General features: G+C 38.0%; 2 protein-coding genes and 1 long non-coding RNA gene across 3 annotated transcripts; all 3 read left to right on the forward strand.

The window, feature by feature from the left end:
• The first annotated feature begins 839 nt into the window (after positions 1 to 839).
• Positions 840 to 3,028, forward strand: LOC113665428 (uncharacterized). Its single transcript, XM_027181112.2, has one exon. It carries the CDS (start codon positions 976 to 978, stop codon positions 1,639 to 1,641), a length of 666 nt encoding a protein of 221 aa, XP_027036913.2. The 5' UTR covers positions 840 to 975; the 3' UTR covers positions 1,642 to 3,028.
• A 1,371-nt stretch (positions 3,029 to 4,399) lies between these two features.
• Positions 4,400 to 6,529, forward strand: LOC149040349 (uncharacterized). Its single transcript, XR_016179565.1, has 3 exons — positions 4,400 to 4,635; positions 5,690 to 5,758; positions 6,260 to 6,529. It is a non-coding gene; the product is annotated as an uncharacterized LOC149040349 (long non-coding RNA).
• A 2,544-nt stretch (positions 6,530 to 9,073) lies between these two features.
• Positions 9,074 to 15,833, forward strand: LOC149040350 (solute carrier family 49 member 4-like). The gene is made up of 3 exons (XM_089182335.1): positions 9,074 to 9,498; positions 12,786 to 13,470; positions 14,566 to 15,833. The coding sequence occupies exons 1-3, from the start codon at positions 9,177 to 9,179 to the stop codon at positions 14,972 to 14,974; spliced, it is 1,416 nt and encodes a 471-aa protein (XP_089038461.1). The 5' UTR covers positions 9,074 to 9,176; the 3' UTR covers positions 14,975 to 15,833.

The following is a 15,833-nucleotide window of genomic DNA, read 5'->3' on the forward strand; positions in this document are numbered from 1 at the left end:
TAAGGCTGCACACTCCATTTCCGAACGCCCGATCTTATGCAATAAACCTAGAAATGGATAACTCGCTAAAATGGGTTCTTTTCAACATAGTAAGCGGTCAGATAACAAGCGATGTACTGTGGAAGTAAGGTGATTATTTTTATTGAGAATTTGACTGATTTTTTCCTTCCCAAGAGCGGTCGTAAATATTCCCATACAAACTCTTATAATTTCGCCATGACTCTTATTTCGCAAGATGATAATCCCACAGCTGGAGCTTGGGCCGCCTGTGGTATTATTTACCATACATCACCACATTTTCCTCTAAGCGTTTTCCTTGGGAGCTACCGGATGTTATCAAAATCTAAAATTCAAGACTCCTTGTTATTCTTCTCCGCTGCAGTATTTCTTTAGGGGGGCCAATTAAAGAAAGGCTATACGTGATTATAGAGGTCTATAGCTTTGCTAAAGAACTAAAAATGTCATTCATAAATAGATACAAGCTTACAGCTTTTCAAAACTTTCCTTTGTTTGTATATCCGTAACGTAGAATTCCATGAAGACCAACTCTTTATTTTAGGAAATTGAATTATGTAATTAGGATGCAAAGCAGGAGATGGTGTCTTGCAAAGCCAGTCGACTGATCGCATGAAAGATTGTTAGCGCGCAAACAATACAACATTCCATATTCACCATAGCTAACTGAAGTAGTGCTTCCTGAAATGATTACCGCGAAGGATAATTACCAGTGCTGAGTATAAACTATTCTTTTTTTTAACATTTACTTACAGAGAAACAGCCAATTGGATGGAGCTGTTTTAATGTCCCATTGACGTATATATCACTCGTAACAATATCATAAAACAAATATTTTGTTTTCATATCTGCTATGTTTGCGCAGTTCCCGTTGCATGTTAATCGACTTCAGTCAAAGTAGTTGATATCGTTAGTTGACGGAATTTACTTAAAGGTTAAGGAAGGCTATTCAGCTTACAGATGTGGGAACACGGGAATGCACGGCAATATTCGCTTTCTAATTTGATTCCTGGGCGTACCAGAATGGCGTATTCGACACTACGAAATATAAGCCTCTCTTGGCGAAGAGATAGGCGTGAACGGCAAGACAATTTTTCAGTTATCTACCTCGGAAGCGTGCAGATATTGTGCCCTATTGGCGAAGGAATTTGCGGTTCTGTGGAGGAGATATTTGAGAACTGTAAGGCGAAACTGAAGCAGAAATTGCTTCCAAAACAAACTTTACAGATCAAAGACAATTGCTTTGAACTTTGCTTTAACGAAGGCGAGGATCAAGGTACGAAGATTGTTTATGATTTCAGCCGAATTATTTATTGCGGAGTTGACAGCAAACGGCGAAAGATTCTGGTGTTCAATTATCATCATCTGGAGGGAGAAGAAAGCGAGGTTTTCTTAACGCAAGCCTTCTTGTGCGAGACAAAAAGTGAGGCGAAACGACTGGCGTGTACAGTAGCCGAATATTTCCAAAGCTTAAAATGCGTTGACGCCCACGAATACGACGGTGATGAGAATGGAAACCGTGCAGGATTAGAACTGAACGAGATATCAGAAGGTCAAACGTACGGCCAGGATGATGGAGGAATTGTTATAAAATCCAATTCTGAGAGTGATATCGAGTTGGAATGAATGTGAGCTGATATAACAAGGCACTTTTCAACCTAGGAGATAATTCCCTGTAACTATGACCGAGGGATGCCAATTTCTCTCACGATCTGAGATAGCTTTATATAATTTGAGTTCTTTACGACAAGAAAATTTATCAAGTATGGTTGAACTTTTGATCAGCTCAACGAGATTAAGCATTTCATTTTCAGTTATTCTTTGCGTCGGTTGTAGTGCATACAATAAATTTTGCGCAAACACTATTCTTGTAAATATGTAGATTGGATGACAAAGCGTAGGATATGTTTGCTTGTGTTGGTGTGGTAAAGCATTCCTACGGAACGAGTAAATTGTTCAAAAAAAATTCCGAAGTGAAGGGTTTTCCGCTTCGGTGCAGTTTAGGCCATGGAGAAAACAGTGGCACAAACAATTGCATGTTGCCTATCAGTTGCATTATAGTTGTACCAATGAGTCTGATCCATGTATCAGTTGGCGATATCATCGGCGAAAGCTTGCAAGCTTATTTTCAACACTGTAGCTTGAGGCCTCACTGATTTGAGACACTGAATTACAGAGAATTAAAAAGTTTGTGTCGATAATCCTCTGATGTAAGGATTTTCTCTAATTCTTTCGTTGGACAGCGTTTCATTGTTTGATATTTCGGAAAGGTTAACGCCGACATTAAAACGGCCTTGCAAGTTTAAAGACAAAAGAATCACGTAGTCACATTTTACAACGTCTTAAAACCTGTGTTTACATTCTGGTTAAACCGAAACACGCAAAGATTGTTTTTAAACAGTGACCACCCGTCTATGGATGACGCAAACCTCAGAATATCATTTTCAAAAGGGCCTGCTGTCGCATTTTAATGCAAAAAAAAAAACAGTCCTTCCGACTTTCTTATCAAATCAAGGGCGAAAATGCCTTCGGTATCCGAAAGAAACACATACGGATGAAATTACGAGTAAGGAGGATGAAATATCACATGCAAACCGTAAGATGTATCCACAGACCTTTTTAAACGAAACCCAGCGGATCGTTTCTCTTCTCTTTTCTCAGGTTAACCCTTTAATTCCCAAGATCTCATTAGTAATTCTCCTTACCGTCTGCCATTCAATTCTTATAATGTCAGTTTGGAGAATTTGGCATTGGATCAATGAATAATCGCTAATTGATATTTTATTTTATTCTCATCACGTCTATGCTTGATGTTGTAAAGATGTTGTAAGGAGAAATTCTCTCTTGGTCACTCATAAGAGTTTAAGGGTTAATAGTGAACCCCACTGGTTTCACGTTGTAGAAATATAGTCAGTTACTACATGCTTAGCTCTACACCGGAAATGTTGACCTTTGTTGATCTGCCATCACAAATACTCTTTCCCACGATTAAAGTTTATTTCATCCTTCCAAATGTTTGAAGTCCACATTTATTTCTAAGAGCTTCCCGCCTCATTGATAATATTTAGATAATCAATTAAGTGATTGATTATTTGATCAAATTGATTATTGAAGCCTTACCCAGCGGAGCAAGGGGATTGGGGAGGGGGTGAGGTTTCAGTCTCTTCCTCCCTCTAGTCCACCCTCCCCCCACCCCCCCCTCCCATTGCAAATGTCAACGCGGAATAAATATTTTAGCTTGGCTAAATACTCAGTCCCACAATCTTTTCATCAAGATCGAGCTCAAAGAAAAAATGAGTTACGCGGGTTTATTGTGAATAGCCAAGATATTTCCTTATTCGAACTAACTCGCATTGCAAGAAATTTTACGGAAAATGAATGCGGTATGTGCTTGGCCTAATATACAATAAACCCCTCCCTCCCTCCCTCCCTTACTACTTTAAAGCTACCCCTCCCTTACTACTTTAAAGCTACCATCGCCTCTGCAAGTCATGGACTTTATTTGGTGAATTTCTTTTTTCACAAAACATATTTACGAGCAAACGAGTATCTTAAGATGATCTAAACAGATAGCTCTTATCTCCTACAACCGATGAAAATCAACAAATATCGGACACGGCCGAATATCGGGCTACTCATTATAAGACGAAAAAAGGGAGAGTCGAAACGCCAGGAAAAAGCCAAGCGGAAATTAAAATTGGTGGTAGTCTGAGGCAAGTTCAAACTTGTAGGCTTGGATTCGCCGTTTGTTTGTTTGTCTGTTTTCTTTTTTTTTTTTGCGTGGATTTACAGAACTTTCCCTCAAGCTCCATCGTCCTAGTTAGATTATCGACATAACTGTCACTTTTAGCTCATCAAGTTCGAAATTTCCTCCGCCGGAAACATATCCATTTCATCGTTTATTAGTTTCAATAAGGTAAAGTTGAATAATTATTACTCTCAGGAAACAACTGTACCGGAACACTCTTGAGTTGTAACGCCCACTTCCTGCACTAGAGTTGATTTCCTTTTTAATCCAAAGGAAATGGAATTGCCTACCAAAATTACTATATTTAATGAAAATTTTCATTTTTAAGTTAACACAACAATGAGGACAGAAGTTGAAAAAATAAACTCATCTTGTAAACATGTCGTTCATCAAATAAATAGCGACCTAGTATAAAGAAATAACTCATATTCATTTGTCACCAGCGTGGTAGAGGTCTTATTATAGTTGTCCGTTATTAAAACTGATTGCATCAAGTCTGTATTTGTCCGCTTCAGTCAAAATAAAAGAAAGCACTTATAGTAAGAAGTGGTTTATAAGTTTCAGTGGTTCTTGAGGTTTCATTGAAAATATATTTCCTTGTTAAGTTAATAGAAGACCACGCGGACAGCCATTATGTCTAGCAGCGTAGGAAAAATTAGCTGAATCCTCTGAATATATATAAAGCTGGTGGTTGAAAAAAGTATACTTAGAGAGTTAGAGTGGCACAGAACAAGAAGAGATTCTCGTTAGACATGAAATATCTGGTATGGTTTTCATGTTTCACCTATGTATGTGGACTTCTCGAATCTCCACATCCAGATAATGGGCGACTAAGCTATACATCTGTCGATTCAGATGTAAAAAGATTTGAGGTAACGGCAAATTTTATTACTTTGATTCAAAGAAGCTACCATATTTTTGGCACGTCTTTAAAAAATTTAGCCCCTCTTCCAATTCGTGTCTATTTTCTTCTATCCTTTAGCAAATTCATCAATTTTATGTTCAGTTTTTTCCATTTTCCATTTTTCAGTTTTGTAACCAAAATAACAGTTTGTAATGTTGTTCACAGTGGAAATAGATTTCACACGTCGCCTCAAATGATGATAGCAATGATGTTTTTTTTTTTTGCACTTTTGTGCAAGTAAATCTCAAAAGATAGTTAAAGATGTCTAAATGTCTCAAGACTTCAGACCTCTATAGGTTTATTGTAGGAGTACCTTAAGTTCAAACTACGAATTTAACTTAAAGAGTATTCGAGGAGAGAGAGTGAGAGAGACAGAGAGAGAGACAGAGAGAGAGACAGAGAGAGAGAGAGAGAGAGAGAGAGACAGAGAGAGAGAGAGAGAGAGAGAGAGAGAGAGAGAGAGAGAGAGAGAGAGAGAGAGAGAGAGAGAGGTTATTCACGGATTAAATCATAAGTTTCGTGTACAAGACTATTTATCTAGATTTGAAAGACGAAAATAATCCTCAAAATCATCGTTATTCATGGCAGCTGTTTGAACCAAACTTAATGATTGACTTCACATCCATCTTTGCAGTCCTTTGAGCGAGAACTTTCAGAAAAACCAGGGACATAACGGGAAAAAGGACAGGATCCTCTCTAAGCTCGATTTCTGTCGCTCAGTCGTGTCCGGTCTTCGCTCCTTCCTGAGAAGAGCGCGGGCCCACATTCCCGACCAGTAGCTGGCAATCGAGCCAAGGTCCTCTCCATCCCTACCATGTGCCCATCAAGTTTCTGAGGAAATACGTCCTGTTGTAATAGCAGGAAAATGATGTTGTCAACAGATAGAGATCAAGCTGGGGGAGGCTGCGGATCTACATGATAAAAATCAGGCGATGGATTAAAAGAAAAAGTAGAATTAACTGAACAAAATCAAATCACGTGGTTGGCCTAATCATCGAATAATGCTTGCTATTAAATTTCAGGAAAAAGAAAATCAACCTCCTTATATTCCGCCATTGGAATTTGGAAGAAAAAGAGAAGTACCACTCTTGGTAAGTAAGTTCCTTTAAACTTAAGTAAGAAATTGTCATAATTCCAATCAAAATTGTGATCACTATGATAACTTTAATAGCAATAATAATAATAATGATGATAATAATGATACTGTTGATAATCATTATTATCACCATTCTTGTAAATCTGCACTTCCCTTGCACTTTCATTTTTAATTTAAAGAAAACATCCGAGCATTTTCAAAGCTGATGAAATGTTTTCTGAGTAATATGCCAGAGGACCCCTTCAACGAATAAAGTATGGTTAGAACTGCCCGTGAATTTTTCTTTTGGTCTGAGTTCACTGTTATGTAAAAAGATTTTTCAGATTGTTCCACGGTGAGTGCTACTACTGTTACGATAACTAATATTATTTAATATTATTAAACTTCCAAAACAACACTCGGGTCAGTAAATTATGAAATGCATCCGCATCATGCGATTTCTTTTACTTATTAAAAGCATAATTACGATTTGCGCTCACGCTTTGATTATTTTCAGGAAAAACTACGTTTACTCCGTGAAGAAAGGGATGAAAAGAGATGGTTTTAAGCAGTGAAGCAAAATCCCAGAGGAAATATCAGTTGGATGAACGGATTCAAAATGTCTGCAGAGCTATTTTCGTTATAACACATTAACTTAAATGCGGTACAAATAATTTGACACATATGTTCAAAAAGCGCTCTATAGTTCATGTCAGTAATAATATCGTTGACAAAAAAAAAACTCTTTGTTTACAGATTAGGTTCAATAAAGATAAAGTTGTCCATATTTGGCTGTCCTTAGATTCTTTTTGTTAGTGCCATTTCCAATACGTTTATGAAGATCTTTGGCACCCCATCCTATGGTCGCCTTTAAGAAAAGATGCTCAGTGAGATAGAGGAAAGATTTAATAACTGACATTCCTTTCAGTGTAGTCAAGTCGTTGGCAAACATTATGACCCAAATAATAAAAGGATTAAAATATTGTCCTTGGAGCCTTACAGCTACGTTAGTGTGACTTCGAGTCCCTCTATATCCAGTTTAGCCATTGGAAACAATCAAGCCTCGTGGCATTAGGCGGAGACATCCGCGTCCAGTTGATACATTCGGGGGGTGGAGACACGGGGGGATTTGAGCGCCGTCGAGGCTCTAATGTTTTCCTCTTGTCTAGCTCTGCTTTTTTACTAATATTTCAATCGCACTGTACTTGTAAATTGTTTCATGTTTTGAACTATCTGCTCATTAGCTGACGAGCACATAAATTCAAATACCTGTGTTATGACTTTCTCGTTAAATAAAGGAGTTTGGATGTCGACAGTGTCTGTGAACACTCGAAGATCTTTTAAAATCACTTACCTTTGGCTTACGCCTGATTTGCAAAAAACTTTTCTCGTGTTCTCAAAACATCTTGCGTGGGTTATTACGATGGCAAACGGAAAGAAAGTGCGGTCTAATGCATAAAGAGATACTCGAGACTGGAATTCCTCTTTTCAGCGCGAGGCCCATACATGCACGCGCAGTAAATCGTTTATTTGCTGGTACGTCATGAAAATACGTTTGTTACGCATGCATGACGGATTCAGCAGCGAGTAAAACGAATGAGCATGGCGAATGATTTACACAGAGCGTCGCTCCTTTTCCAGCTCTTTCTTCACGGCCTGTGGATGAATACAATTCAGAGAGCAAATAATTGGGTCAGAGCTCACCCTTTGAAGAAAAACAAAGTTGAAAACCTAAAGGGTACTTACTTCTCGGAAAGAAATACTTTCTTCGATTTCAGCGACTTGGAAATCGGCAAAGAGAATTGTGAGATCTCTTGTGGCAACCCTCAAAGCGAAGGAGTTCAAGACCCGAAAGGCGGTGCCGCAAAAGAGTTTCCCAAAAAGAAAAAAGGAATGATGTTCAGGAAATATAAGGTCAATTCTGAGTTGAGCGACAGACACGCTTGGAACAAAGATATCAAAGGAAAAGATACAAAGCAAAGACGATCTCGAACGCTGAGACTCTTCGGGTCCCGATCGACAAAAGGTTCAAATGTAAATGACGATTTCGCCAAGCCCCTTCTGCAAAATTGATGTAAACAAGCTTTCTTTCCTTCCTCCAGTGGAGAGCAAGCAATACCACCAAAACTGAATTTTTATGACCAGAAACACAGTCCGACGATACCTTTAATCCATCCTCAAAGCCCTGTGCCAATGAAGGCAAAGGGATGTGAACGTTTCATTTAACGGCCGAGGAAGCCTAAGGCTAGAACAATACCGGCCTTTCTTTCGGTGTCCACTAGTGACAGTGCAGTTTTTTGTAACGGGGCGAAAAGTTACCTCAAATACTTGAAAAAGATGAAAGTGTGCCACTGATCGATAATCATATATTATGACTATTTTTCTTAGATTAAAGACCAGCTGTTCCATCTCTGACATTAAAAAGTCCTTTTGACTGTTACCTAACGTTTAACCCCATTGAAACCCTATAGATATATTGATAAATTAAAAACTTTCACTTAAACAAGTCTTTCGACGAAGTGATCCTAAATCTCCATCCGGTACAACTCGTCTTGCTAGGAAATATATATACCCGTCGTTATCTTTGGGCCCTGACCCCTCGCATGCCAAACGGTTCACGGCTACAGCTTCTCTCCTAAAACAAGAAACAGGTCTCTCGTTATCATATACGGATAAAGAATTTATGTTAAGTTGAACGGATGGTTTTAGGCAGGAATTTACTGAAACACATAAAAACTAGAAACAAACTAGTTATTACCCATTGGTATTCCTAAAAGTTGTTTTAACTGGAGATAACTGTGACTTACTCGCTACTTTTCAATTCCTTCAGGAATTCAGTAACCGCACTATGGCACAGAAAATACATAACTTGCATAACATAAATACATAACTGCTGTCAAATAAATAGATTCTCGGGCAAAACTGCAGTTTCGATTCTTTCTGAATCTCTTCAATTGCCTCCTAACAACGGATTTGTCAAGGAGGAATTATAGGAGTCGCACAGGCCCGCAAACACTTTTTAACTTTCGAAGGAACGGCAGCAGACAGTGAAGTTCCATTAAATTCAACGTTTATTCACGCGATCTTGCTGCTATCAGAGATGTTCACTCGACCACGACAGGATGCAAATGACTTAGTTTTGGTTTTACGACCATGATGCAACGCAATTAGAGTGCGCACACCGCCTGCCCTGCGTGGGATCAGGGGAGCGTGACCTCTTGGAACGAGATTCCCCACCGGCAGAAATTTTTTTGGGGATCACTTTCTGAAGGAGCTTAGATACCAGGCTCAATTGAGTAACCAAGCCTTCTGATGATTTATTTACAATTTTATACTCACCTCCCCCGACTGGTTGAAGTGCGATTGGATGGGGACAGGGAAGGGAACATTTTTGTTACTTGCGCGAGAAAAAACAAATCACCGGGTGTGCAAAAATGAAGGACAGCGAAAGCAAGAGGCTTTTGCACGATGATAATATTGTCAGTCCTGATTGGCAGACGGATATTGAAAACAAAGAAATATCATCATCGAACGAAAGGACATGCAAAGTATACAAGAGGCGATGGTATGTGCTTTTCGTGTTCACGGTGACCTCGATGGTATCGAACATGATGTGGAACACTTGGGGTCCTATCCAAAGATCATGTCGGCTTGTGTTCGGTTGGGAAAAATGGACAGTTCTATTGCTGTCGTCGCTGGGGGCGATCGGTCCTATCATGGGTGCTTTTCCTTCAACGTGGCTGATGGATACGAAAGGTATTTTGCTCCTTAAATTATATGCAATTAAAAATTCAATAGAAGAAACCTTCAGCGGTCAAGAAGTTGCAAACCTGTGTTTTCGTATGAATTGTTTACAATCTTGCGCCCACATGTAGAGGTGTTATAATCCTTTCATCGTTTACCAAGGAACAAGATATTTAATTTGAGATAATAGGGGAAAATCATCGAAATGCCAAGCAAGACTAACCCGACATAAAAGCTGAAAATTATGTTTATTAGATCCTTCCACGGTTTATAGCGGCCATATTGTTTGGGGGTCAAACAAAACCTGACTTGGTTACAACTGACGTTGCAGTCTTCTTTTGATACTTTAATCGACGCCGCTTTTTGGGTGACTTACTATTTGAATGCTCAAAAGGAATAAAAAAAAGAGTAGGTATAGGGTTGCTTACAGAAGGCTTCCTGTCTCGAAAATGATTAGAGCAGGCGACAACACTCTCCCTTGACTTTCCTATTGAGAAATCTTTTGTTCCCTTCTGAACCTGTCGAGACCATGCTTCAATCAACGATTGCTTGGGCTTGTGGAACGATAACTTCTCTACATGCGAGTGGATGACCCATTCTTTCGGATATCTTCTGCCGTTGTTACAGCCGCCGACACAACACTTATCTCCAAAACCCATTTAGCCAAGGGTTTCTCTTTGCCGAGTTAATTGTTTTTCAATAGTATGTTAGCCTGTCTGGACGAAAAAGTTTTAAGAGCACGTAAACATATTTATTTCAATTTTTCCTCTGCCCAATTAAGTTACTTAATTACAAAGAGTCTTTCGAAAAAGCAGTACTGTGACCTTCTGGCATTATACCAGCCGTGAGGTCACGTTCTAAGAAAACGATCCCAGTGTTCCCATAAAACGCAGATAAGAAAAAGTTTTTCGCCTAGAGAGAAAAAATGTCACTCACATTTATCAATGTCTTATCTTTTTTAGTGATGGATATTGATTCTTGTTCCTGAACAAAGCAAAAATTAAACGAGGGTTGCGATGCAAGTCTTATTATCATAAGAGATTCTATGGCTTGTTGCCTAGCAAAGAGGTTTTGTTTGACCCCCAACCAATATGGCCGCTAAAACCGTGAAAGGATTTAATGTATTTATGAATGTTAGAATCCCTTTTGTAATGTTTGAAGAGGGCATAAGTTGCCAGTAATTGGATCCTTGCGTTTGCGAAAAGAGTTCTGGGATCGCCACGGGGCAAACATTGTAACTCGCTTTAAAGGAACATAAGGCGAAAGGTTGCTTTGATGCCCAATAAAGCAATCTTTGCGAGAGATTATGGCTTTTTTGCCACAGTTTTATCATACATGGATAAAGATACGTTGGCACGAGGGAAGTGTAAGTTTTTGTTGAAATTACCTTGATACGTGTTATAAAAAGTACCGAAAAACTCTCTCTTTGTGTAAAGTCTATTGTGAAATCGTCATCATGTAATGGTCTCGAAATATTACAAAATTAGCCAGGAATCGCTTGGAAATAACTCATTTAAGTCTTTTCAGTTGTATTTATATAAGTATAGCCTGTTTTCATGCTTGTAAACGTATTTAAGGAACAAATTATGATGTTTGAAAGTATACCTCCTTTGAGGAGAGAAGTCGTTGTCCATGGAGATGGAAATTATTTTTACCTGACTGTTCTCTGAAAGGATGAGATAAGCGATGAAAAGCATAAGGAAATCCCTCGTTCAAGTGATAGTTTGTCTGAGAAAAATCCAAAGGTCTTTGAGCTGCAACTTTTCTCCTCGAACTCCTAGGAAGATCTTGTCAGGAAAAGCAAGATCATGGGAACTCTGTCAGAAACTGTGGACTTAAAAAAAAACTTACATTTCCCTTGTATTAGCATTACCTAAATCCATTTCTGATAAAGGAGCTGCGAAAAAGCAAAAAATCTCTCACTAAAATCGTTTTTTTGGACATCAATCATCACCTTTTAGTGAGTTGCTATGTTTGCCCCATGGTGATCCCAGAAATCTGTACGTAAACACAAGGATCTGATTACTGGCAACTCATTCATTGCTCATTTACTTCTGTGACAATTTTGGTGAGTACATAACCGAGTTTAAAAGAGTTTTGTCCTCAAGTTTGTGAAAGTGTATGGCTCCCTCAGAAATGTCAATATCAATGTCATTGTTCTTAATGTCACACTGAACTTTTTTAATGTTCCTGGAGCCTCTTAAACTGAAGAGAGCAGATTGCAAAAGCACAAATGAAACTTGAGCTGTTACCCAGGAGATGGCTGTGGAATATTGCTCTTCTTTCTATGAGGCAATGAGTTCTGCTACCAGTAATCTACAATGAAACCTGAGGCATTCTTTCCCCATCTCACCCATTGTCTTAAAAACCAGTGGGGTGAATGTTCCCTGTTCCACATCAAGTACTCTTCCAGAATACTACTGCTTCTTCTCTTTCTCATGTATTTGATAGACCTGTTGGGGTTCCATGTTCCGTTATGAGTCAGAACTAGGGTGACTAACCCTCACATCAAAGAATGCCGCAGGATGACCTGGTCAGTGTAATGACATTGGTATCAGTAGGAGTCCTTTGAAAACAGCATCTGTCTTTCCTTTTCAAACCTTTTATGTATGTCTACTGTCATTGTGATAATTTTTGTAAAATTGATGCTTGTTATTGGCAAATAGGAAAATATCAATTATTCTCAGGGAATCTCCATATCAGTTTTGTTACTCAGCAAAATAATTATTTAAATCTCTTTTCCTATTTATTGATTTTGATCAGATGAGGATTTTATTGATTCTCAACACAGGTATCCATGTATTGGCATTTTCTGGACAAAAGAACCTAATTGAACTAATGTTGAATGAGAAGTTGACAGGCTTAAGAAAAAAGGGGGCCTAGACCATGTCAGGTTCTCTCTCTCAACTCTCCACAAATTATTTTCATTGTAGAAAATTTGTTCCTCTACCTCAAGTGTTACATTTCTTTTTTAGCAGTTCTTAAACCCTTTACACCCTAACATCAGTATACATATTCTCCTTACTTTTCTACATACATCTCTTAAGGTGCTGACAACAAGAATATGTTTTATTGTAGAGAGCTTCTTTAGTTGGTGATCAATTTTCCTTATCCTTGTGACCTTAATGTACGATTTGGGGTTACTATATTAAAAGGAGAAATTAGGTGCCAGTCACTCTAAGTCAGGACAAAGGTTTAAGCCTTGTGAAAAGTACATTCCCCTAAATGCATTTCTGTTAATTCTGTACAATTCATTATTTTATCAAATTTGATTGTTATTATGTCTTCCTTCTTTGCAGGATTAAGGTTATCTGTTCAGGTCACATCTGCAATGCTTCTGGTTGGAAAAGTAATTCAAGTGATTCCTTTTCAAGACCTCACAGTAAGAACTGTTGTAATTTTCATTGGCCATCTTATAGCAATGCTGCCAAGCTTTATACCAAATGGAGCCCCACCCTTGGTGTCAACAGCTTGGTTTCCTCCAAATGAACGCACAACTGCTACAGCCATTGGTGCCCTGGCCGCTAATTTCGGAGCTGCCTTGGCTTTCTTTATTGGACCCACAATGATACCCGAGACAAATGATACCTTTGAGGGTAACAAGCATACTTTGACAGACAAGGATGTTAAGTTCATTGAGGGCAGACTCATGGATTACTTCTATGTACAGATTGAAATTGCAGCATTTCTTTTTTTGTGTGTTACCATCTATTTTCCTTCTAAACCACCTCTTCCTCCGAGTATAACACAATTAACAAGAAAACAAACCAAAATTGGATATGTAGAAGGAATAAAAATGCTGATAACCAATTGGTCCTATTGGTTGTTGATCTTTGTTTTTGCAGCATCATTTGGCATCTATTTTGGTTGGTCATCAGTTTTAGACCTTGCTGTTCAGCCTTTTAAAATTGATGAGAAAACTTCTGGATTGCTGGGAACTGGTGGAAGTTTAGCTGGAATTGTTTCTGGAATTATTATTGCAAGGTAAAAACCTTGTTTTTGTAAGGTTATATTTTATTATTTACAGGTTATTCTGGTTCTGCTATTTGCTAATCTCAATCCTTTCAACCTGACCGCACCACAACACTGTTACATGTTTCCTTGTACTGCATTTTCCACAAACTTTAAAGATTGTCCATGATTGTGCCTTTTCGTTCTTAACATATAAACAAAAAGACACATTTCAGGAAAAGCCCTCATAATCTGTTAAAATACTACATTATGAGTTGAGCATATAACAACCTTTACATTCCATGCTGCCATGCATCCTCTCAGTAAGAGACTTGCATTAGACTAGGTTCAAATACCATATAGTAAGGGATAGAACCAGTAGCAAGTGTCATCGGGGTGGGAAGGGGTGAAAGGCTGGTAGAGTAAAATCCAAAAAAAAAGTCCTAGTAAATTTTGAAGAAATATTTTTAATCTTAGGTTGATAAAGAAAAGAAATCTTGCACTCCCAAAGATTTTCACCCCTTATCACTTTTTTAATGGTACAACAGGGGGGTTGGAATCTCTTTATGTTTAACCCTCTAACTCCAAGGTCTGATTGTTAATTCTCCCCTCTTGCTGCTACACAATTCCCTGTGAATTAGTTACAAGAATATGATGTAGGATCAAGATAAAAACTTGAACCTGATGAGTTTTAGTATTCTCATTAACTGTTTACTAGAAAACACATGGATATCATAGGGAGAAGTTACATGTTAATCACTTCTGGGAGTTAACCCAAAGGTTTATAATGCTTATCATAATATGGCAATAGAGTCCTGAGGTGAATCTGAACATTCTGAGTGGTTTTTACTTGGTTGGGATTTTTTCATTTGGACCAAATATAAGCCAGGAAACAGTCATAAGCCTTCTACATTTGTTGTTAAAAGCCAGAAAATTCAAAAGAAACAAGTTTGCTACTTGTGTCATATAATTAGATACTTCCTTATCTCGTTTGCTCTAGCTGTACAGGGTAATATTGGCCCTTGGTCATTTTTGTACGGTTCTTGGGTAGTAACTAAGTCGGTAACAAAGAAGTTAATTATTACAATTGGTTATCTTTTGTCACAAGTCTCTTTCCTTTGTTGTCAGGTCGGCAGATATCGTAAAGTGGTGGACTAAGGAAATCCTTGTGGGTCTTTTCACTGGCACCACTATAATGCAGCTGATCTTCACTCTGACCTGTTCACGAATCTTACCCTTTTCCCAGGAGCTTTTATTTGCTTCAATTATCTGCAGTGGGTTGTTGTTTAACTGTACAATTCCACTTCTGTTTGAGCTTATTATGGAGTGTGTTTACCCTGTGGGGGAAGGGACATCTGCCGGCATAGGCCTTGTTCTGGGTAATACAGTGATATTTGTGTTTGATGCAGCCTTCATGTTTCCCATGTCTAATGTCCAATGGATGAACTGGGTTAGTGTAGGTGGCATTGCAGTTTGTGTTCCTCTGCTTCTAGCCTATAAGAGTCAATATCGAAGGCTTGATGTGGACACTGATTGAATGAACCACCATCATCCTAAACTATAATCAGTTCCTCCTTTTTAGGAAATCCATTGTGCAAATAATTGATGTTGGGGCAGCACTTGGAACTTTGGACGTGAGATGCATGCCTTAAATTTTTTAATTTTTTTTTTTCGACTTACCATAAAAAAGGGAAAAAGAAGGATTGTTCATAGTCTACTGTCTTCCACTCAGAAGCTGCTTTGATCATTTTAGAGTGGTTAAAAGTATTTTATACATTACAATATATTTCTCAATATTTAATGAAGATCTTAGGGTGGAAAAGTTGAAAATTGAGTTTTCACATAAAACAACTTGGTAGAGTTAACCCATAGGCAAAAATTTTAAATTTTTTTCTTTTGGGTCACTTAGACTTATGATGGAAGGTGCAAAGTACCCAGAGATTTGGTTGATATTTTTTAGGAATATTTTCAATTTTTGATACTTACTAAGTACAAGTGAGTTTGGGAACAAAAATGTATTTATATATTAATAACTATTTTTCGATATTTCACCTTAGGTTGAAAAGTTGAAAATTGAGTTTCCACATAAAACAACTTGGTAGAGTTAATCTATGGGCAAGTATTTTGATTTTTTTTTTCTTTTTTGGTCACTTAAATGCATGATGGAAGGTACAAAGTACCCAGAGATTTGGTTGATCTATTTAGGAATATTTTCAATTTTTGGTACTTATTAAGTACAAGGAAGTTTAAAAACAGAAAAATACCAACATGGTTAAACCAACTGTACCAGGAAAAATAAAAAAAACTTTTAGATTGTAAAATCATGTTTTGTTTAAAAGACAATTAAGTTGGTATGTTGGAGACATTAAAATGGGCAGACAAACAAGGTAAATAAA

The sequence above is a fragment of the Pocillopora damicornis genome, chromosome 9, assembly GCF_964200805.1.
Source record: "Pocillopora damicornis chromosome 9, jaPocDami1.2, whole genome shotgun sequence".
NCBI lineage: Eukaryota > Metazoa > Cnidaria > Anthozoa > Scleractinia > Pocilloporidae > Pocillopora > Pocillopora damicornis.

What these genes read in the sequence shown, in the direction of transcription:
- LOC113665428 (XM_027181112.2), top strand. Translation starts at nt 976, where the DNA reads ATGTGGGAACACGGGAATGCACGGCAATATTCGCTTTCTAATTTGATT.
- LOC149040350 (XM_089182335.1), top strand. Translation starts at nt 9,177, where the DNA reads ATGAAGGACAGCGAAAGCAAGAGGCTTTTGCACGATGATAATATTGTC. An exon ending in GTGGCTGATGGATACGAAAG is followed by an intron (nt 9,499 to 12,785) that starts GTATTTTGCTCC and finishes CCTTCTTTGCAG; the next exon opens with GATTAAGGTTATCTGTTCAG. An exon ending in TCTGGAATTATTATTGCAAG is followed by an intron (nt 13,471 to 14,565) that starts GTAAAAACCTTG and finishes CTTTGTTGTCAG; the next exon opens with GTCGGCAGATATCGTAAAGT.